The sequence below is a fragment of the Eubalaena glacialis genome, chromosome 4 (genome assembly GCF_028564815.1).
Source record: "Eubalaena glacialis isolate mEubGla1 chromosome 4, mEubGla1.1.hap2.+ XY, whole genome shotgun sequence".
Lineage (NCBI taxonomy): Eukaryota > Metazoa > Chordata > Mammalia > Artiodactyla > Balaenidae > Eubalaena > Eubalaena glacialis.
This window is the reverse complement of record NC_083719.1, coordinates 4049232-4073635: the sequence shown is the minus strand read 5'-3', so window position 1 is coordinate 4073635 and position 24404 is coordinate 4049232. Positions and strand designations below refer to the sequence as shown.

Sequence of the window (24404 nt, the reverse complement as noted above, 5' to 3'; positions counted from 1 at the left end):
AGAGAGAACGCAGTGACATGTACACACGTCACCCACGAAGACAAATATCCGGGCAGGAAAGTTGAGGGTGGTGCTGCTTTGGGGTGGTGAGGACCACGGCTTGCTGCCTGAGGGCCTCCTGAAGCTGACCATTGGTGAGCAGAGCACAGCAAAGGCACACCAGAGGTGCAGGGAACACTGAACCTACAAAGAGCACTTCCTTAGACCCAAGAAAAGTTTAAAACATTGAGAAAGCTTACGAAATTGAAACCAGTGCAGAAAAAAATCAAAACCAAAGAAAAAGGGGGGAAAAATCCAGGCATTGCTCAACACAATAGCTTGTAGGAATGATGAGATGTGAGGGTGCAGAATACAAATTCTTTCCTCTGCAGGACACTTCTTCACTTCCACGCAGTGTGCCCAGATCCTGGGCTTTCTGCACAGACTGACCTGGGAGCCTATAGAAATAGCTTGTAGGAATGATGAGATGTGAGGGTGCAGAACACAAATTCTTTCCTCTGCAGGACACTTCTTCACTTCCACGCAGTGTGCCCAGATCCTGGGCTTTCTGCACAGACTGACCTGGGAGCCTATAGAAATAGCTTGTAGGAATGATGAGATGTGAGGGTGCAGAATACAAATTCTTTCCTCTGCAGGACACTTCTTCACTTCCACGCAGTGTGCCCAGATCCTGGGCTTTCTGCACAGACTGACCTGGGAGCCTATAGAAATAGCTTGTAGGAATGATGAGATGTGAGGGTGCAGAATACAAATTCTTTCCTCTGCAGGACACTTCTTCACTTCCACGCAGTGTGCCCAGATCCTGGGCTTTCTGCACAGACTGACCTGGGAGCCTATAGAAATAGCTTGTAGGAATGATGAGATGTGAGGGTGCAGAATACAAATTCTTTCCTCTGCAGGACACTTCTTCACTTCCACGCAGTGTGCCCAGATCCTGGGCTTTCTGCACAGACTGACCTGGGAGCCTATAGAAATAGCTTGTAGGAATGATGAGATGTGAGGGTGCAGAATACAAATTCTTTCCTCTGCAGGACACTTCTTCACTTCCATGCAGTGTGCCCAGATCCTGGGCTTTCTGCACAGACTGACCTGGGAGCCTATAGAAATAGCTTGTAGGAATGATGAGATGTGAGGGTGCAGAATACAAATTCTTTCCTCTGCAGGACACTTCTTCACTTCCATGCAGTGTGCCCAGATCCTGGGCTTTCTGCACAGACTGACCTGGGAGCCTATAGAAATAGCTTGTAGGAATGATGAGATGTGAGGGTGCAGAATACAAATTCTTTCCTCTGCAGGACACTTCTTCACTTCCACGCAGTGTGCCCAGATCCTGGGCTTTCTGCACAGACTGACCTGGGAGCCTATAGAAATAGCTTGTAGGAATGATGAGATGTGAGGGTGCAGAATACAAATTCTTTCCTCTGCAGGACACTTCTTCACTTCCACGCAGTGTGCCCAGATCCTGGGCTTTCTGCACAGACTGACCTGGGAGCCTATAGAAATAGCTTGTAGGAATGATGAGATGTGAGGGTGCAGAATACAAATTCTTTCCTCTGCAGGACACTTCTTCACTTCCATGCAGTGTGCCCAGATCCTGGGCTTTCTGCACAGACTGACCTGGGAGCCTATAGAAATAGCTTGTAGGAATGATGAGATGTGAGGGTGCAGAATACAAATTCTTTCCTCTGCAGGACACTTCTTCACTTCCACGCAGTGTGCCCAGATCCTGGGCTTTCTGCACAGACTGACCTGGGAGCCTATAGAAAGAATATCCTTTCAGTCATACTATAGCCATTTACCTCCATTTCTGCATTTTTAAAAGGAGAATTGCATCCGATGTCTCTGTGCATTTTCACCGAGATTAAGTCAAATCGAGGATGAAGGAGTAAAGCCAAGGCAGGTTTTTGGTCGGCGTTCTTACTAGCCACAGGCTGGGAGCCTGCAGGCCAGGCTTCTCAGGCTGCAGGCGTTCCCTCTCAACATGGACAGGAATATAGGTGAATGGATGAAACCTTACATGCCAGGTGCCTACGGGATGGACCAGTGATGCCCAAACTCTAGACTATTAAAGTCGAAATGGCCAGGCTCAACGGCACATTCTCTTAATTGAAGGGGTCCTTAGAGACATTCAGACATCAAAGAGGAGATGGCACACCGGCACCCATCAACCCAGGGTGAAGACCCTCAGGCATCATTGCAGGCCCTGACCGGGTTGGGAGTTAGTTGCCTATGGATATGAGGATGCCGGAAAACACTCCTGGTTCTGCATCTCAGATCAAGTCACAGCATTTTCCAAAAGACAAGATTTTCACAGGGATTTAGCCTGGGGACACTAGACACTCTGCTTTATCCCACATTGAAATGGTCACGAATCTAAAAGTTCAGCAATGCACCAAGAGATGATGAATTTTGGAGGTCAAATCTGTTTGTAGGTGGTAGGGATGCTTGAGGTTTTAATTTAAAATTACTTTCCCCATATAAACAATAGTAACTCTAAAGGCGAATTTAAATGTTTCTTCCTTTGTTTTCAAACATCTGAATATTCTGGGAAAATAAAAATACAGACAGCCACATGCCCAGTGGTATTTAGGGTTTCTGGGCTCTATTTTTACACTAGGTTTTAGGTAATTATGTTTTCAGACGAGTTTCATGTGGGTTGGGGGTCTCCTCAGCCACCTGGCTGAATGTTTACGGAGACTCAGGTATCATTTCTCTGACTGAGGGCACATCTGTAAAGCAATTTCTCAACTGTGCTTCCAATCTCTCAACTATCTGTCAGAAGGAAAAATCTCTTAGTCCACAGGAATGTTAGAATCAAGCTGGCCAATCTTCTAAAATGATCCATGTTAATAGACAAGAGAGAACAAGAGTATAAAATTCAAAGAATAAATTAAAAAAGAGAGAATAATCCTTTAACTGGGGAAAGCCCAAAGCTGAACCCTAGCCATGGAAGGTGGTGAGTTTAACGAGCAATGTGATGAAGCTCTATCTTTATCTTTTTACAGAAACCAGCTCTTGCCAGCTCTTTGCAGATCATTTAAAAATCTTCACATTTTGCCAAAATATCTGGACGAGGAGTATTCAGTCTAAAAGACTGTGATTATATCAAAGAATCTCTAAGTTTTCAGTAATTCTAACAATAGAATGAGTTTCAGCTGTTGACAAAATCCTTATCATTTTTTTTTATAAAGGAAAAGAAACCCATCATTTAAGCAAAACTACACAGAAAACTGGAAAATATTCCATAAACGAAGCATGTGTTTTCACGAGAAGCATGCATCCTCTCTGTGGTAAGCGCTAGATATAGTACAGACATGAATGCCTGCACATTGAAGGACCTTGACAGCGGAAGAAGGAAGATAACTCCAGGAAAGCAGAGTGGGTGAACTCCTGGGAGCTGCTGCTAGAGTCTAAATGATGCCCAGGTGTGCTTAAGTGACAGCCTTCCTGGCCTGATGGTACCCTAACGGGCACCAGAGCTTGGAGGGTGGTGATGATGGCCATTTATGGATGGCCCGTGACATCCTTGTGTCTGTTCTGCTTAACAAGAAACTGGTCCGATATCTGATTTAACTGACCACACTGACCTGTCTGAAATGACAGCAGGACATGCCCTTCATTTTGCTGTAGGCAGGTGTTATTCGTCTTTAAGGTTCCAAGTTTGGTTAATGAGAAGGAGGCAGCAGGACTTGAAACCCACATGTGCACCTCCCTCCCCCCCGCAGGAGGATGGCGGAGGGAGAGCCATCCGTGACCATGTGACCACCACAGGAGCCTGAGAGGGGCTGGGCCTAGGATGGGTCCCAATACCCCCAGTGAGGGGGGCTGTGCAGGACTGCAGGGCTCTGGGAACAGGGAAGGGTTCCTGCTCCCCAGGAAGAGTGGACGAGATGGACTTCTTCATCTTACCCTGAACCTTTGGGGGCTCTTGAAGAAATGGATGGGGTGGACATTGCACAGGCCCCCTGAGGAAGTTGGTCCCTCTCCAGGGGATGAACTTGTTTTCCTCTCCTCTGCTTTTCTGGGGGGCAAGAGGGCTAAAGTGGGGATGTGTTTTGTAATTTATCCGGGTCTTGGATAAAGACAGAGAAGCGGTTTCATGAACTTGGCTCAAAGGTGACCCAAGGCAGGGAGGAAAAAGCCAGAATCATTTCAGTTGATCTCTGAGACCTAGAAGGACAAGCCCAAGCCTTTAGGTAAAGTTTAAAAAAATAAAATGCACATTTACTCTAAGATTCAAAATAGGTAAGGATGTTCTGAATGTAAGGATGGGGGATGTCTAATTTGAAGTAGTTCCTGTGAAAAAGATGTGATTTTTAGCCAGTGAGGTGAGTAATATGAATGGCTGATGTTCAAAAGCCGTCTCAGCTCTCCACCTCTGACTATGACAGATAGTCAAAATGCAGCTAACCCAGCACTCTCTGTGCCAGGTTTCTGGGGTCCTCTCTGAGTTCTCATGAATGCCTGCATACGACAGTTTATAATCTCGCATGTTATGCATGGGTGTGCGGTAATTCCTCTCTCCAGATTGCATGTTTTGAAGGACAGGGCCAGTCTGTATGATTCCTCATTATAGACTCAGAACTCAGCGTGGTGCCTTGCACATTTAAGGAAGGATGTAAGTACTCAACGCCTTGGATGAGCTGTACAGAGGTACCATGTTTCAATTAGCCATAATGCTAATAAGTCACTAAATACTTTTCATATAAAGTTACAATTACATTGGTGTTTCATCATCCACTTCAGAAACAGAGCGAATTAGCAAAGGTCTCTACATTTTCCCCATGTGGCTTAAAGAAGTTTGAGGTTCAGATTGACACCCACAAATGTTTGCTGACTGAACAGTGAATGAATGAATGAATGGTTTCATATCAACAAAACCAGGGCAAGGTTGCTAATACATAATTTTATTCCATTTTCTTTTTACTTTTTATTCCATTTTCTAAACCTAACCACTAAGCTAATTAAAGCTTAAGCCCTAGAAATATCTGTAGATGGTGAAGAGAACATTACTGGGAAAGTATGAAAGAGCCTGATTTACAAGCCAGTTTTAAGATTTGTCTGAGGAACTCTAATTGTGAACCAGATGAATATTTCCATTTGAAAGATGATAATCCTCAGACATTGCATGATGCATATCAGATAAATTAAACGTAACTGTAAGCCACATCTGAATACCTTTTCATGAGGAAGTAAATCAGAGGTTTGAAATTCGTTACTATTTGAAATGCACTGAACCGACTGAATCACAAAAGTAGATTTTTAAAAATTGCAGCATATGTAATTTTGAGAAATTGCTGATGTCTTTACACTGTCAACAAGAGTCTGGTGAAGTCATCACCATGTGTAAAAGTCCTTATCTTAGAGTAGGACATAATTGGCTAAGCTGGTTCCTATCCCCCCAAATACTCTTGGTTTAGCATCTCATTGTATGAGTTCTTGCGCATCACCAATGCCCCAGTGAGAGTCCGGTCAAGGCATGACTAAGCAGGATAACTGAAATAAACCCCATGGTTATGTCATAAAAGTGAGTGGAAAGGGGAAAAAAAGAGCAGAAGAAGCTGTCAGAAAAGAAGATGAGAGGCACTGTCAGGAAGTCTTATTTTCTATAGAGAGACAGGCCCATTAGAACAGATAAGGAAATGGGATTATCCTTCCTTTACTGATCCAGGTAATGTTTCTGGAATGAAACAAGAGGTGGGGGATTTCCCAGGTATCTTCTCCCAGTTCATTAATTCCCTAACTGGTTCCTTTAAAGACCCCCTTGTAGACATTAAAGCCACAAGAAGATGGCTAAGTAAAAGATGCTTCAAAGGTTCCAAATCCAGGTTATTGGGAGGTCTATGCAAGTGGAAATCTTCAAAATATAAAACATGCAGATAAAATGAAGCCAAGACCTGAACCCGATCTGGCTGCCTCTAGCCTCCATGGACTCTTTCGACTTTTAAGCCCTGTTGAGGGTTTCCACAAAGCCATGTAAGTGACAAGCCATAGCAGGTGCTCAGTTAACTACAGTGATGTGTTTCTAATTTTCCTCCTGTTTGTACAGAAAATAAGATAATCCCTGGGGACACAAGAGAGGAAAGAGAGAGAGAAGGGAGGGTGAGGTGCTTTTGTCCTTTTAGGAAAATATGGGAGGGTCCACTTCAATTCAAGCCCATGGGATTTCACAAGTGCTCACATGTGGCCTGGGAGGGGATGCTTTGATTAGGTGCTGAGTCCTGGGAGCGGTATGGCATGGGCATTACTGCCGGAGGACTGAATGGAAGAGCCGCAGCCTACACAAGGTGATAAAGGACGGGCATCCCACAGTCCTTCTTGCTGTTGAATTGAGAAACCTTGATTTTCCATGAATTTTCCACCAAAATTAAAAACAAACATCCATTTGCTGACTCTATAACACACTTCTTTAGGCAAATGATTAGGGAATGGGTTTTGGGTTGATTTCCTCTAGAAACCTCAATGTAAAAGTTAGTCCTCAGGTGAAATTAGGAGATTTGCTAGTACACTGATCATCCACTCGGTGTTTTTCAGGCTATTGAGATGGGTAATTTGGTCAGTGCTGAGGAAACCGAGCATCCCTCTGCATGCCTGACTCTCAAAGGGAAGATGTGAGGGAAACTGTCCTAATGAAATACCCTCATGGACCAGACATCTTTACAGACGCTGCCACGTGATTCATTACACTCCTTTCACCACATGAAAATCGTAATGTCCTTACACAAATAGAAGGCTTTCTGATTTAATTATTATTTTAAGCAAACACGGTTAGATAATCCTAAATAGGGACAGATAAAATCAAGCATACCCAATATGGGCAAGAGAGTCGTAGGGGATGGTTATAAGAAAGAGAGAAGGGAAATAAGTAGGATTAGAGGTTAACTTTCCTAGGTCACACACAGAGATGCCCACGAGTATGGTTCTGTTCTACTTTTTTTCTGAATGGAGTAAAACAGCAGCTCCTGTGGGTTCATCACCAGTGTAGGACATCCCATTTTTCTCTAGTTGCCTTTAGAGCCATTTGCTGCTAGCCTGCTGTACAGAAGGGGATTCTATTTCACCTTAGAAAGCTCTTAATGTCAGAATTTAAACATGACTTAAATATTTTATTCTTAGTTTATAATGAGAAGAATTAATATATATTAAGTATCTAGCGTTAACTTTTCAGACTTATTTTTTGGTTAATCATTCAGTTTTCCTTTATTTTCTTCATCTCATTTATTTAGAGCAACTGTCAAGAAGGCATGAGTTTACTTTTATTTTTTCCTTATTTATTCATTATATTCTAAATTTGTACTATTCTCGTTTGTGTACCATTATACTTAAATATATTGTACTGTCTGGATTAATTTCTTAATTATTAAAACCTGGAATGCACAAAGCTGAAATCCATTTGTCCGAATGGAAACTTGTCTGTTTTTTAAAAATCAGATAGAACTTAATATTTTGTTTCTAAATTTGCACGTATTTATTCTCCACCCTTTACCCAGAGAGTGCATACTGGCTCTAAGCTAAAAATGTCCCTCTAGTGAACTAGCTTTATCAATTAATCATGGGCTTAAAATTCTTATGGTATTAAGATGATAAACCCATCTATCGTCATGTGAAATTCTTTCGACATGTTGTTTCTTGTCATTTTCACTGCAACTTTCATAAAATTCTTATACTTTCTGAGTGAATTTAAGTATATGACTTTACAGCAAAATTTTTTCCAGTAAATCTTTTGAACAAGACCATTTGATAAAAACTTCACTCAGTAACACTATAGTTTCCATGCAAGTTTCTATTTCTCATCATCAACATGAAATGTATAATAATTTGAGTGAATTTCATTTTAATAATCTCAAAAAAATTACCCTTTCAAAAATCTTAAATTAGATGAAAAGCAGAAACCAATTCACTAAACCTTAAGGGCACACGCTGACATAGATGAATTAGAGAAAACAGCTCAAGTTGTCAAGTAACAATCAGCAGCACTGCTCTCTACTCTGCCTCTAGAAAGGTTAGTACCTCCCTCAGGCAGAAGCCTGGACTCCTCATCAGGACGTGATGAAGACCAGGGCAGAGTGATGAGGACCAGGGCAGAGTGATGAGGACCAGGGCAGTGTGATGAGGACCAGGGCAGTGTGATGAGGACCAGGGCAGAGTGATGAGGAGCAGGGCAGTGTGATGAGGACCAGGGCAGATTGATGAGGACCAGGCCAGTGTGATGAGGACCAGGGCAGAGTGATGAGGACCAGGGCAGTGTGATGAGGAACAGGGCAGAGTGATGAGGACCAGGGCAGAGTGATGAGGACCAGGGCAGTGTGATGAGGACCAGGGCAGAGTGATGAGGTCCAGGGCAGTGTGATGAGGACCAGGGCAGTGTGATGAGGACGAGGGCAGAGTGCCCCATGGCCCTAAGGCACCCGGCACCTCTGTGCCTATCCCCAGGACGGCCGTGGGAAGTGACCTACCCCCTCCACATGAGACGGAGCACTCGGCGCGGATGGTGGCCCACGTGTAGCTGGGCTGGGTGCTGAGCTTCTTCTCGCCCCCCAACCGTGGCACAGAGTATTCCCAGGCAACGCCCGGGTTCCTTCCCTGAAAGAGAAGCTATAAAAAGAGAAAGGGAAAAAGAAAATGAGTTAAATTAGAACCAGTAAATAGAAGCTAATTTGTTTTAAACTACTTGAAACACCAGACTTATCCAGCAGAAGATGATTACAGTAATAAACACTGTCCATCCTCCAAAATTAACTTTCTAAACAGGAATTAAACTAGACACAAGCACATCTATAAAATATATAGACATTTGACTCTTTTGTCTTACATTTAGTGTTTCTTCCACAGCCTTTACTACCTAACAACAGCATTTGGTTCTTTCCCTCCATGTTACCTTGGGAGCCCCACCAATGCTCTCCATCTGAGCAAATCAGAAAATGATACCTAAAAAGCACCATCACAATTCCTAGTGAGTTCCAAACCACCAAGAATGGGTGAATGGATCGCATCCATGCAGGATGAAGGCTAACTGAGTACTTCCTCCTGTGATGAGATGCGGAGGACTTTTGCCTACTGGCACGCACTGTATGCCTCCAGGAGAAAAGCATCTTACTAGTAAAGATCTCTCAGCTTGGGAACACCTGTGAGCAATGCTCAGCACACGGAATTGTATTTGGACTCTTCATCTCCTAGCTGGAAACTCGACCACATGGACCAATTACTTTTTCCTTCATAAAGGTATCGATCCCTTGATCTGGGTGAGAGGCTTTTCTGGAAACCTCACCATTAGCCTGTTAATAGAAATCCCATCTCTGAGTTATGGAGTCTCACTGGTCCCTGATGGGAGGTTCCAGTGGATGAAGTCACTGGAGCTTCCCTAAACTCCCTGGCAACACAGTTCCCTCCCTGACAACACAGCTCGAGTCTAGCTGGAGGAGATGCTGCAGGACAGGTATGAGCCCTGGACAGGTGGCCTCACTGTACGACCACTGAGCCGCCCTGCCGCCTGACATCCTGAGCCTCTTGCATAGGAAACAGGTTCCCAATAAGCCTCGATTACCTTCAACCCTGACCGATCTCTCTTTCTTCATGGGTATTAAAGCTAAAAGCCTGAGATGGGGGGAGAGAAATAACCAAGGCAGAAATTCACAGTGAACATGTTTATAGAGGGGCGGAGGAAGCAGCTCCGGGTCAGGAGGGGCGATGGCAGTGGGACATGTGGAGATGGGGTGTCTCCCAGGAAGATGCAAGGACACCGGGATGGGGCTGCCAGGCCTGGAGAGCAGGTGGAGGGCCTGTGGGTGGTTCACAGCTGCACACATAGGTGTGGGCTGAGGGGGCAACTTTTGAACCAGTCTTTTCTTTAAATGTGCACAGAAATACAAAAAAGTAGGGAATTAGCATGTCTACTGCCTGTTGCCACCAGCTGCCCGGTCCCATGAGGACAGATTACATTGTTAGAAGATGCCCATTTGTATGTCGTGAGCCTCTGCCATCTGGGGTAGAGCACAGAGGGGCTTGCATAGGGGGCGAGTGTGCAGTCCCCTGCCAGGCACTGGGCCCAGGTGGTGGGTTCTCACCTCACTCCCATTTCCACAAAACTCGGCGGAATGCTGGTCCCACCCAAACAGGCACACACAGAGCCACCCACAGTGGCTGCTTCTCAGAGCCACAGAGCTTACAGGAGAGAAGCAGATTTTTGTCAAAATCGACTGATCAAGATGCAAAAATGGGGACCGCATGATGTGCGTAACTACAAATCTCATCACGCACGTAGAAATGAAAGGCGATGAAAACAAGTCCACTGGCCCATTTAGTCTATGTATTGATTAGTTTTGTTTCTGAGACACTATCTAACTGCAAACAATTTTGTGTGGATGTAATATTTTGCCAGTAGCCTTGAACCTACAAAAACACCCTAAGACCCCAAATCCAAGCCCTGAGACCAAGAGGCTGGAATCTACCTCCACGATCAATGTTTCGTTGGTTGGCCCAGGGGAGGTTAAGCTCTCGGGCTCCCTGTAGGACCGTCTGTAGTCGAAAGCAGTTCCTGAAAACTTGTACCGGCCGGGCCAGTCCACTGTCCAGTGTCCATTCAGGTAGTATTTTTTGAGTGCATTTCGCACAGAAATGTAGGAGGTAGATACATTCATTTCATAGATGCGAATACTCCGGGCTCCAGAAGGAATGATGACCATCTGGTAATATTCTAGAGCAAAGGAGACAGGAAGGGGGGGTATGTGATGCTTCACTCAGTGCTGCCAAGGCAAATCCCTGAGCACCTGCGGTTCTCCATAACCAAACCTTGAGAATCAGAATTTGGAAACTGGAGATCTGTTTTGGCAATCCAGTTGCATGAGTCCTATAAATGAGGTTTTTTTTTTTTTTTTAATTGGAGCAGAGCTATTGTAATATTCACTGTTTCTAAAAACCACTTGAATTCAAATACCTTAGCAACCACTTCCAATCAAAACAGAAGGTTTGAGAAGCAAAGCAGGCAAGGAGTCTGTGTAGGGCTCTCAGGACTCTGTCTGCTGTTTGCACTACACCTCCCATCCTTCCCACCAGGTGGTTCCTTTCGCTCTTTGCTCAGCCAGGCAGGCAGCTCCGGTGGGTGGACTCACGGTTGGCACGGTGCTGCTTGGCATAGAGGCCCTTGTGTGTTGTGCAGCTGGAGTTATTTCCCCGGCACACACCGCAGGAGTCTTCCACAGCATCGGATCCCAGCACACTGTCACATCCCACTCTCTGTGGGACCCACGAGGTCACGTGTCATTCATGAAAGACAAGACAACAGAGGCGAAGTCACAAACCTTTTCCCGTCGAGTTGAAAGTTTCACCAACTCGGGAGAGTGAACAAATATTTATTGGATACCCAGTATGTGCACTGCGAGACTGTCAACTACGCTTCCATCCAAAGGAGGAGACCTTCGTGTGGCAAACGTACCCTGTCCTCTTTGGCATTGCTACACGACTGTCCTACACTAAGCCCAGAATTAAACCTATAGGGTTGTCATGTTGGAGATGTGGGTAAATTTCAGACCGATATAAAGCACTTAGCACAAATGACAAGCAATGTGGCCTCACGAGGTTCCACTGGAATTTGCCTTGTGCTTTTTTGAATCGCCTTGTGCAGAGGCAAAGAAGGAACACAGGCCACAGGGCGATTATTCCCAGCAGTAAATTATGTAAAAGGCACATTTGGCTACTGTCTAGAATTTTAGCAGCTGTTTATATATTCTGTGATGCTTGCCAATTTTACATTTCCTAGCAAAGAATATAGGCTAGCTATGTAAAAAATCCATTCAGAAATGATGGATGAACTATAGTCCACAATCCTTTGTTTGAAATCCTAGGGCCAGATGCATTTCAGAACTCAAGAGTTTTTTGGATTGTGGGAAGGTAATTAACATACGCATATGATGTGAGAGTCCCTGCAGGGCTCCGGACAGCAACAATGTTTCTAAAATGCACACATCTCTACAGTGAGCGGGTGGGGGGGGGGGGGACACATAACTGAAGATACTCACATCAATTCAAGGCAGTTTTGCCACCAAATAAATTCAGGTCAGCTTATATTTTACAGTCAAATAAACTTTCCATTTCACACATCTCTGGATTTCAGAATTACAAATAAAGGATTGTGATACTGTATCATTAAGAATACATAAAAACAATGACATATTTAACAAATCAACTGATAATTAGACACAATGGGTGGACAGTTGAGCATTTTAAGGCTGAAAGAGATCCGAACAGAATCATTTAGTCTAATCTTCATGCATTCAAACGATTACACTGAGGATCTGAGTGGATGATTCAACTTTACTGCGGTCATGGTCTACAGCTTAGAGAAAATCAGACCTGGGACCAAGGTCTTTGGACTCCACTGAATACGAATATTGAGTAACTTCACTGAAAAGCCCATTATTTACATGCAATGTATCTGACCATTGCATGTAACACCCTCCCTTTGTTTATAATAAAATTCTTCCCACATCTCACTTCTGTGCCTGGTAACACTCTCAGAACTTTGCGTTCACTTAGCCGCCTATCTTTCCCAGCCTGTGCCCTGAGTCCCTCTCCAACAGAAGTGAGGCTGTCGATTTCCCGAGACCCACTCGACAGCTGTGAAGCGGCCCCTGTCTCTGTGCCGTCCCTGCCTTCATTTACTCTGGCGCCACTGCCCGGCTACTGCCGTCTGATTGGACGACTCTACGCGTCCCCAGTCCCAGTGCCTTCCACAGGGACATGTGGATAAAAACCCCAAGTCCTCGTCCCTGCAGCAAATGGCCCTTTGCGAGCTTCTCCCCTTCACTCACCTCCTCAGCATCCCCCAGCTCCTGCCTGCCTCTGGGTACTCTGACCCCTGAACTGGTTCCTACCGTCCCATGATTTCCTGTACCTCTGTGTTCCCCTCCCTGCTTCCCCAACACCCCTCTTCCCTTTCCCTTCCCTGAGGAACCCTACACATCTCTTAGGTCCACATCTAAGAGAGAATCAGCTCCACCCTTCCCCCCGCCGTGCTCTCTGCACACGCCTCCATTGCCACAAGCCACTGCCTGTCTCCATAGATGTTCATCTGGCTTTCTCTCCCTCTGGGCTGTGACTTGGAGGGAAAGGGTGTGTTTGAAATGTCTGGTCTCTCTAGCCCCTTACAGGATGCCTGGCATAAAGCAGACTGTTGGGAGATGTTTGTTGAATGAATGAATGATCATTATTACCTCACATATCCCATCTATACAAACATTACGGCTATCCTCCGAGCATGGAGTCCCATCTTTGACTTTATTTGACAAAGAAAAGAAGAAATCAAATCCTTCTGCGATACAGTAGAGTTTGCATAAGTCCTGATCTTAAAAAGAAATACACACACAAACACAAATAAGAAAGATACTTAAGCTCTGATCATTTTTTTTGCTCTAAATTTTAGATAGACTTTTTTTTTTCTTTTTTGCCCATAAAATAACTCCCACACAATAATACATTGCAAAGACATTTTTATAAATTGCCTCTTTAGGCTTGGTTTTTCCCCTTGAATTTTTTAAAATATTTTTTAAAGCTTCACTATTAATTTTTTTTCGACTGCGTCCTTTATTGGTCCTTGCTCCATACACAGTGGTTGGCACATAGTAGGCATTCAATAAACATTTGTTGACTTGAACTACATTACTGTTCACCTATTTTACTAGTATAATTAACTACTCTTTCTAGAAATGCAGAAAGTCACTACCATTTTGAAGCAATACACAAAGTTCTTACAAATAAAGTGTAATAAAATACTTAAAATAATCACAAAATTTCTTAATAGCTAATGCATTTACTAAAATACATAGTATTTTTAAACTGATAAAGAGAATAACATTTGGATGAAATCTCCAGAGAACACTGTTTTTTAAATAAATATAATGGATTGTCAAAAAACACTGATACATGGAGAATATAGGTCTCATTATATACTTCAGATTGGCAGATCAAGTTCACATACTCTCTCAGTAATCCATTTCAAGGATTTATGATTTATATGGCTAACATGAACTTTTGTAGAAACCTTTTTTTTTTCCCTTTGTTCTCTTCTTGGTAAAGAAGAGAACAGTTGATAATAAAAATTTATCTGCCTTAGGAGTTTTCACAGGCCCGAGACTCATGTACAAATATTTTCTTTATAGTGCAGGATAAGAGACCCAACTGAATAATTCTAAGAATCAAATTTAATATGTGCTTCCATGATTAATGAATTTATTTACTGCAGACTAGCAAAGCCAGGAATAGCACACAGATTTTTTGACCCCAATTTCGAAGTTCTTTCTACTATTTTCTCCTGTGTCTTTGTTTCTCACTGGCTTAATTTTTCTTAATTTTTACTTAATTTTAGGAGTAAAAACCCAACAAAAAAAGCTTTGTTTGAAACTGCTTAAATTTTCCTTCCAGAATTTGCTGATTTCGTAAAACTCTCACCATGATAACATTATATATATTGGGATGGTAAAAGTAAGTGCCAGATGAGATGGCTCAACTTATGTATTTCTCAAGTGTTTCTTGGACAATACAGTACTCTCATTTTCAAAGAATGAGATGATTAGGTGTTCTTTGAATTTATCTTCAAGTTATGCTACTGGAGCTACTGAGTTCAAGTTACTATGATCATAAGGACAATACATATTTCTCTCCAACTGGAGAGTAAAATCTTAGATATGGTACAAATAAACTTCCTGGTTTATAAGTTGTAGATCAAGACTTCCCAGATATGTAGTATATTATTTGATTTTCCAAAAGACATGAATTTGCTTTCATTCTCGGGCAATAATGAGTGTTCAATGGGTGACATACTCATTACCATATACCATCAACTACCATGATTTGTATTAAAAAAGAATTGATTCATTACCAATAAATCGTCTACTTTGAGTGCTTTATCACTTCTTTAAAGATTCCATGGTATTTTGCACATGCTCTCTATCTTGCTTGCTTTTATTCTGAGCCCACAGCTGGTCAAGTTTAGATAAGATGCCAGTGGCCTTGGGGCAGGCAGAATCAAACTAGCAACAGGAAAAGAACCTGTGACATTGCCCTAACAGCAATATTCGGTCTATCTGGATGCACACTATTGATCACATAGTTCTTTAAAGAGTAAAGAAGTCCGAGGCTGCCACCAGAAAGCGGGATTTGAGACTTACCTTCTACGTGGGTGTACGGCTTCCACTTGTAGTACCATCCTCGGAACCGTTTGCTATTGTATTCGGCACACTGCAGGGCGCGGAAGTCGACACTGTTATGGGGACATTTCTGACTGTTGCAAAGCTTCAGAGTTCGCGTGGAGCCCGCACAAAACTTCCCTCCATTCGATGGTCTGGAATGTATAGTGTACAGTTAGAAACCTTGCCTTTGAAAAGCTACTCACCCCTCCCTTGAAATTAGGCTTATTAGGGAGATGGAGCAGATAATGTTGAAGATACTTACAGTCACCAGTTAAAAGAAGTGCATTCCTCAGAAGTCACTGGCATTTTCTTACATATTAATGATATGGGTAATATTTTCCTTTTCTACTGAGTGTGCAAATAATTGCAACATTGGTAGAACAGGTTAGAATTTGGGAAGTGAGTTTGCACGTATTTGCTCGTCTCCCTGTAGGGGGCAGGGTGAGCATCGTTGTTCTCCGAATTCCATAAAGGAGGGGATGACTACAGGAGGGCAGCCGGGAAAAAGCAGAACTGAGACTGAAATTCAACTACTTCGCTGTCCAGATGGCAACTTCTTTCCCCTACCAGCCTCCTTGCGACAAGGCGAGGACACCGGATGGGGACAGAACAAGCACTCGTCTTCCACTGGTTGGAAGAGACAGCAAACACCCCTCTCACCCCTTAGAATTCACGTACCAGCACGAGAGCACACCAGCACGAGAGCACCCTGTCGATGCAGGGGACCAATCAGGTCTCATGCGTTAAAGACAGGACTGAAATAAATCATTTTACTTAGTCTTAACATAAGTTAAACACATATAGGTGCAAAAGGAGAACTGAAAAACCCCTTCATTGCACTGCATTGGTGACTGCTTTTAACATCCTCGTCTTCTACAGAAGACACACTGAGACCACATGTTGTGAAGGGAAATACATTTGATGAAAAACCAAGACTTTGGTTTTCTCACATGAAAAAATTGTTCTTACTGATTCTTATCTATTGATTTGTGTTCTCTATACTTATGATTTATCTCCTTATTTTAGGCAGAACCTTGGTATTTCATGTAAGCATGGTTAAAATCCAGTTCTTGAATATCACTGTCGGCTCCGTTACTTTTGCTGTGGTCAGGTAGTTATAAGCACCTTAAATTATACCACAGAGACATCGTTGTACAATAAATGCTTGAGTAAAAGGGCTTTCTGACTTAGCATTCTTTTACAGTAATATGGGGGGTACAGAATTATTTTCACTGGGCTTATGTCCACATGCTGTTTGGAAAGTTCGTAGCAGAGAGATGGGTGTTGATGAGGAGGGAGGTCCAGGGCGCTCACCTGGGGTTTGTGCAGAGCCGATCCCTGTGAGACACCCCTCCTCCGCAGGTCCTGGAGCAAGGAGACCAGGGAGACCAGTCTGACCAGTGGCCGTGGGTGGGCTTGGGGCCTTCGTCACCATATTTCACACACTGCCCTCCGCGGCACCACTGGAAATTAAAAAAAACAAAACAGTGATATGACCTGTGGGTAGAGAGTAGGTACATCACTACTGCAGCGCTGGGCCGTGGGGAGTTTGGTCACATAGGCAGACATCAGCATCCCTACCCTCAGGTAGCACATAATAAAAATACATTTAATGCAGCTTCTGTTTTTCTTTCCAGACCTAGCCTTGTTCTATAAATCCACATAAAGGGAAGGTACAGAGCAAAATCATTTTCAGACGTCTGTCTGAGCTGCTGGAACCTAACACGTGTAGTTAAGTCGTGTTGCAGGAACACTCAGTCCAATTGTTCACCTCTCAGGTGTATGAGCTCTAACCTTTCCTGGAAACAACGTGCTTTTCACCTCTCGCTGTCGGAACAGACTGACTGTCAGGTAGAAAACTCCAGCTGGAGGTTCCATGTGGCTCAACACCTTGTCATTTCTGGCTGGTGCTCTGTGCTTTTGCTCCAAAGCACCTGGGCTGGGAGCCTGGAGGTTATAAGTGATGCATGTCAGAGGTCACACAGCTTTCCAAGGACACGAAACAACCCACACAGGGCTCCTCCTGTCCCTACGAGGCTGGAGATGCTATCAGCTCCCCTTTCTCCAGAGAAGCGTTCATAGATGTTAATTCTGCTAAAATCTACATGGTTTCTTCACTTCCACCACAAGCAAAAACTACACAAGATCTAGCGTGAATTCAATGGTGTTGGTTTTCCCACTGATGGACCCATTCACTGGGCACAATTGACATTCTGCCGGCAAAGCATTGTGTAGGAGTCTATAAAAATAATAGTTTTAGAAGAGCAAAACCAACCTATCAATGTCGATATGATTGCTGGACTGTTTAAGGTTCCTTGTAGTACTTGGTGTCTACTGGATGAATTCTACTTGAGATGTACAAAGTGTTGGGTCTTAAAGTCACTTGGATAATTCCTCTGTTGTGGTCATAGTTAAGCCAATAACTTGACTTAAAGCCTAAATGAAACCTATTTAAGTTAGATTGTTTCATTTTGCTTGGGATGTTTATGAATTACTTTAATAAAATTTGGTCTAGTTTTGTTTTAAAACTACACAAAATGTTTACTTTTTTTTTTAATTTAGAGTTTATCCTTTTATTTTTTTAATATAAGTAATTATATATAGACTAGTATTTCCTTTTCTTTCATAAATGATCCCATATTACCCCCATCTTTTTCCATCCTGCTTTTTCATTTAACAATATGTTCTGTAGTTCATTCCACAGAAGAAGATAGACACATCCCTCCTTCCTCTGTTGCAGTTACAAAACATTCCATTAGGTATATTTCCAACCAGTTCGCTTCTGATGGACATTTGCATCATTTCCAGGCTTTTGTTTTGATAATTATTGCTGCAATTAACAGTCTTGCAAATGCATTTTTTTTTTTTTTTTTTTTTGCCAGAGTATCCTTTTTTTTAATTGAAGTATAGTTGATTTACAATGTTATGTCAGTTTCAGGTGTACAGCAAAGTGATTCAGTTATTCTTACATATATATCCATTTTTTTTCGGATTCTTTTCCCTTATAGCTTATTAAGAAATATTGAGTATAGTTTCATGTGTTATACAGTAGGTCCCTATTGGTTATCTATTTTACATCCAGTAGTGTGTATATGTTAATCCTAAACTCCTAATTTACACCCCCCTTTCCCTTTGTTAACCGTAAGTTTGTTTTCTATGTCTGTGGGTCTATTTCTGTTTTGTGTATAAGTAAGTTCATCTGTATCATTTTTTAGACTCCACATATAAGCTATATCATATGATATTCATCTTTGTCTGGTTTACTTCACTTGTATGATAATCTCTAGGTCCATTCACGTTGCTGCAAATGGCATTATTTCATTCTTTTTTATGGCTGAGTAGTATTCCATTGTACGCATGTGCCACATCTTTATCCATTCATCTCTCGATGGACATTTAGGTGGCTTCCATGTCCTGGCTATTGTGAATAGTGCTGCTATGAACATTGGGGTGCATGTATCTTTTCAAATTATGGTTTTCTCTGGATATATGCCCAGGAGTATCCTTAAGTGACTATCCTTAAAAATTATTTAAGAAAACTTTTTGAGATTCTGAGGAGAAAGCACTACATCTTCTCCCAAGTAGGTTGGGGGGAATGCCTATGTGCACGTAGACACACAAACGTGAACATGCATACATACAATTTTGAGTCTAATTTCATGCAGATCACAGACCTGTGGAGCCAGTCAGTGGGGTGGTCGGGGGAAAGACCCTTGTGTGAAATAGACACATAAAATGTCCGCTGAAGCACCAGTTGTATTTCTGAGAACAATCCCATGTTTATCACAATTTTACATTTTACCGATGGAGAGTGTGGCTTATGAAAGAGGCTTTATCTTGGACAGTGTGATGTCACGATAAGGCTCACACCCTGTTGTGATGCTGTTCAAGGAATCCACTGTCACACCTAAACCCCGTACAGACAGGGCAGCAGCATGATGAGGCACAAGAACGTACACGGTTCTTGAGGTGAAAATGAGCCCCATGTATCACTTCAGCTAGGTGTGTGACCTGCGGCCCTGACTCGGGTGCCCTGAGCCTGCCTGTCCTCCTGTGAACATCAGGGGGCCCTGACTCGGGTGCCCTGAGCCTGCCTGTCCTCCTGTGAACATCAGGGGGTCCTGACTCGGGTGCCCTGAGCCTGCCTGTCCTCCTGTGAGCATCAGGGATGAGGGAAACCACCAGACTGGCTTGTTCCAAAGACCCAATGCAATGACACAGGCCAAGTGCCTCGGACCATTTGCAACGTGATCACAAAGTGAGGGCTGGTTTAATTTTCCACTAGCGATCATTAAAGAACCGGAATCTGCTTCAGCATGCATCCAGGCTGCGGTCCTGACCCCTGTTCTGGATTTCTCATGGCATGAGAGCAGAGAAACCGAGTGTCTTTTTCCTGGAAGAGTTCTTTGGTGTACAGTGGGGGGCTGCCCTAGGCTCACCTTCCAGGGTGCCTGTGAGGATTCAATGTATATAATGTTCTTAGTACAGTGCTTGCCACTGAAAGATGCACTGACCACTCAGGTTCACCAGCGTGCATACCCATGCAGAGCCTCAGCGTTGGTAGCACATGGAGGAAAATAGGTTCCCATCCAGCAGAAAGAGGCACAGAAGCAGTACAGTTGTTGTCAGTTATCTACAGCCCATCCATTGCTCTGGAATATTCCAAAGTACTGAGATACTGACTTCTGGTAATGCACGCTTCTCAATCAATAAACCTCATGGACACTTGTGGACCAGTGATACAGGATGACACAACTAACACGAAAGGGGGCTTTTACATGAACTTCTGATGCTTGTCCCAGCATTGCCACTGGGCAGCCATTCAATCCTGGGCAGAACACTCAATGCTGTGTAATTTGTAGGCATCCAGTCCGGCTTAATGTGCTCTAATTCTTTTCAATATGAGGAAACACCAGGAAAAAATATTTTAAAATACCAATGAAAACCAATTTAATTGCTTTCAAGGTAAATAGAATGTAACAAGAATATATGGGTAGCATCACAGCTGTAACTTCATCCAAGGAAAATAGTAGATTTTAAAGAAAGTAGGACACCTGGAGAACCACACCATACCTGTGTGAACCATCACCAAGGCAACAATGGCAGGGCTGCCAATCTTTCCAGAAATAGGCATAATTTTGCAAACTATCAGATTTGCAAAATTTGATCAGTTTTAGTCAGTTATGTGCAAAGAGTCATGATCACCTGCAGTTAATGTTCAGGTAAATTCTCTGGTATCCCGTGATGGTTGGTATTTCCACATTGCAGTACCTTCGCAAATCTATTTTCTCTTTCAAGAAACTAAAAGCATTTTAATTAGACGTTTTTGTTATGGATTAACTTACTGCTGCCTACATCCCTGGAAGGATTTAAATATCAGTCTCACCCTGGGAAAGTCTGAAAATAAAGCATATTAACATGTGTAGGATGAATGGTTGCTGGGTGCTATTCTTAAGCAAATTTACTTCATTTCTCTTCATTTCCTCAGTCAGCTTTGCAATAATTTAACCCAAAAGCATTATGTTAGCATTGTTTCCTAATACGTTAAATCCTTTCTATTTGTATTCACATTTAAATATGTTTATGGTATGATAGGTTTACTTCGGACTTTAAACATCTTGAATCAATGATATTCAGGCATAGATTTCTCTTTCGTACTCATTAGCATCACTAAAAAGTTCAGATACATAGGATGAAAATGGTTACAGTGACGATTTGGTTCCAATATATTTCTATCTTTATCAATAGTCTTTTATATTCTGAAAAAAATACAATCACAGGTTAAATCAAAAGGATTAAAAGATTACTCTTGAGTGTTAAGATAATTTATTTTTAAGTTTTAATGACAGAATTGTCATTGTCTCCCAGTTAGTAATAAACTTGCTGTCTTATGAATTTCTTCTTTTTCCCACTAGAGAACCTCTCTCATTTTCACAGGAGCAACAATAGGTCAGAAGGATCTATTCCACAGTCTTCAAGCTGATGCTTTGAGGCTTCAACAGAACTGCTGAATGCTGGTTCTTTATTTGATTAAAAGGTGGTCAAGAGTTTAACATTTTCCTTCATTGAACAGATTCAGCCATCACCTGTTGCCTGACATTTACGTCTATTTATTCCAGGCAGCTCATCAATTATATCATTGGAAAAGTATGAAGGGGAGTCCTCTTCATAGAATTAATATAAATTAAACACAATCTTTTGACATGGGTATAGATATGGACATATACATCAGAAAGATGGGCTTAAAAAATACCAAGGCAAGCGGAGGAAAGATGCATGGTTGGAAGACTGACATCTGAATATGATGTATGTACCTAAGATTAGCTTCTTACCCTGTCACGCCCACAAGTTGTGCCTTCTGCCGCTGGCATAAATTTAGTCTCACATTTCCTCCCAATCCGGTGGCACCACAGGGCTTTACAGATATCCTAAAGGGGAAAAAAATGGTCATTAGTATTACAAATGATCCATACAACTCTGATAAAATATCACTGAAAAATTTAAGGGAAAAACAACTGATATAAATTGAAAGCTGAAGTCTACTTAGGAGTAGGTGCATATGATAGAGTGACGACCTAGAAGACTCATGTTCTAGACTTGCTTCAACTTAATTCTATCCCTGAAGCTCTATTTATTTATATTTATTCATCATACATTTAACAAAATTACACTTTCTAAATTAAAAAGTAAAATACGCTTAATCCAGGCACTGAAGAAAACTGTGAAAAATTAAAATTAAAAAACCCAATAAAACCTAACATTTTATAATTCATTCTCCATCCTACCTTTCACTAACTTCTCCTTGTCCATTCCTCTATCCAGCTATCCATTCATCCACCCACCCACTCATCCACCATCCCCAAAACTTCGATGAAGTCCTAGAATATGTCAGTTATCTTACTAGGCAGGAGGTTCCATAAGAAATATGACCAGACCTACCCTCTCAAGAATGGTCTTAGAGGGATAGATTAGCTGTAAATCACCACGTGGTGCACATGGGGAGAGGTGCCCCTACAAGGGGAAGAACACAGTGCAGGGTGGGATTGCTAGGAGAAAAGGGCTTTGCCTGGAGGACCCAGGGAAGGAGTCAGAGAAGATGGACATCTGAGCCAACTATTGCGCTCAAGGACGGCACATTCAAGGGAGAAGGAATGAAGGGTTCGTGCAATGGAAGATGAGAAAGAAGAAAGATGTGTGCAGAGGAAGGAAGCCCCACATGGTTGATTTGTCAATAAAATAAAACAAGATCTGGGATTTATACACAATAAAGGCCTCTCCAAGTATAAGGAATTATTTTTACTTCTATATCCTTTTGGGCCCAAAGGAATACCTTAGTGAAGGGCAGTCAGCAGTGGGACTCATGAAATGATGGGACCTTCAGGAATGCTTGTGGTAGCTTCAATTGCACACGATGGAAACATTTCTTAAATTATCTGCACAACTGTTCTGAACATTTGAACAGTGCTGCACTATTTCCCAAGTCATTTAATAGCTGCATCTACTGGGTGTTGTCGTGTTATAAAGAAAATGCAACACAGCAAAACTTCCACCTAATTTTGCTTGAAAGATGGCATTTCACGGCACTTGTGCTTTTATTTTCTGTTTCAATGATGCTAGAGATGTGCTCACAGGAGACTTTCTGCATTGTGTGAGTGAACTCTTGAAGGATTTCCCTTTTAATAATCCATATTAATTTTACCTTCATAAAACTAATTCTCAAATCTCCTTTATAAATGTACTTATTATATATTTAAAAGTTAAGGCATTTGTTAAAGGCACTGCCTTATATTTTTTTCCGCTTGTATCTCTCTCACTAATAAGACAGCTTTTCAGAACATGGACTGTTAAGAAGCAAACTGTCAATGTTTTAATTTTGATATCAATTAATTGCTTTTATTTCAAGATATTCATAGTAACCTCTTAAGATTACAATCACTGTACCACTAAACTTCATTTTCTTGGGAGTCCTCCAGAATCATTAAGTGCTACTGGGGCAAATGTGTCACGCTGGTGGTTAGTGCTTTCCTGGCTCTCATGACATTAATTAGCATGCTGTGCTGGGAGCCTCTCTTCTTGCCCAGAACGGTGGTTAGAGATCAGAGTCATAAGAGGACCTCAAGGCATCCATAAAAGCAGGGGCCTGGGCATCTGTAAGTCTCCAAAGAGACAACTGGGAAGCTCTGTTTGCTTCCCAGGATGACATCTTGACAGAAACCAGGATATAAATAAAGCTCCCTTGAAACCTGGACTTGTGGACCCCGGCTTAACATCCGGGTGGAAATATGGTGGATCAAAGCCAGAATCCAGACAGTGGTGCAGGGTAGGCATACCTGCCCGTGAGTGCTGGTTCAGAGACCTACTGATTTAGGTGGCTGGGTGTGCACACACACAAAGAGATGAACACACGGATGGATGAGTGAATGATAAGTGAATGGTGGATGTGACAGAGATACCTGCTCCTGTGGTTGGGTCAGCGGGGGATGGACACAGTGGTCCAGGAGAGGGTTTGGGCTTCTGAGAAGGTAAGCATGTCTGGTGTGAATTGGGCATGGCAGACCTGGGCAGGCAGAGTCCCGGTATCCTCCCTGAATGCAACCACCCATCGCCTTGTCCTGGGGGCTGAATGAAGTGTCATAGGTAGGTAATGTGCCCAACTCAGGGCCTGGCACCTAACAGGCACCAAACTCATGTCAGTGTCCTTTCTCACTTCAAAGGTGAGAGGAGATGTGAGCTCAATCCCAGCCCCCAGCCTGCGTTCATGGCTGTGGCCTGAGGGAGCCAGTGGTACTAAGTCCAGAGGCAGTTTCAGGGATGATGCAAGATGATAAAATAAATGGTGTTTTAAAATGCTAAATTATTTTTATGTATTTGTCACCAATACCTGGAACAGTGTTTAGTATCTGGCTGGCTTTCAGTAAATGCTTTCTGAGTTGAACATCTGTTAGTTTGTTTCTATGGAAACCTTGGACAGAATGAGCAGGAACATTTTTAGTGTAAAATGAAATGAATAGTGATCAGTGAATTGTGATCATAAAAACTTCTAGGATGACTTAAGAGGGTGACCTTATGATATGAAAACACTACACCTAGACTACTATTCAAAGGATTTTCATAATATTCTTACATTGTAGTTTTGGGGAACATTTTGCAGGATAAAGAAATATGGATGGAAGATACTACTGAAGGCAATAGTTTTTAAGTTTTCTAAGTAAGAAGCTCTCA

General features: G+C 42.5%; 1 protein-coding gene across 1 annotated transcript in view; it reads right to left on the bottom strand.

Moving 5' to 3' along the window:
* Window positions 1-24404, bottom strand: part of ADAMTS16 (ADAM metallopeptidase with thrombospondin type 1 motif 16) — a 157268-nt gene that overhangs the window by 61465 nt on the left and 71399 nt on the right. The window contains exons 11-17 of the mRNA XM_061187638.1: window positions 21515-21610; window positions 16497-16645; window positions 15162-15334; window positions 13209-13339; window positions 11109-11232; window positions 10449-10693; window positions 8457-8595 (exon numbers count right to left, since the gene is read on the bottom strand). Coding sequence (XP_061043621.1) covers window positions 8457-8595; window positions 10449-10693; window positions 11109-11232; window positions 13209-13339; window positions 15162-15334; window positions 16497-16645; window positions 21515-21610 — 1057 coding nt within the window. The remainder of the gene's footprint in view (window positions 1-8456; window positions 8596-10448; window positions 10694-11108; window positions 11233-13208; window positions 13340-15161; window positions 15335-16496; window positions 16646-21514; window positions 21611-24404) is intronic.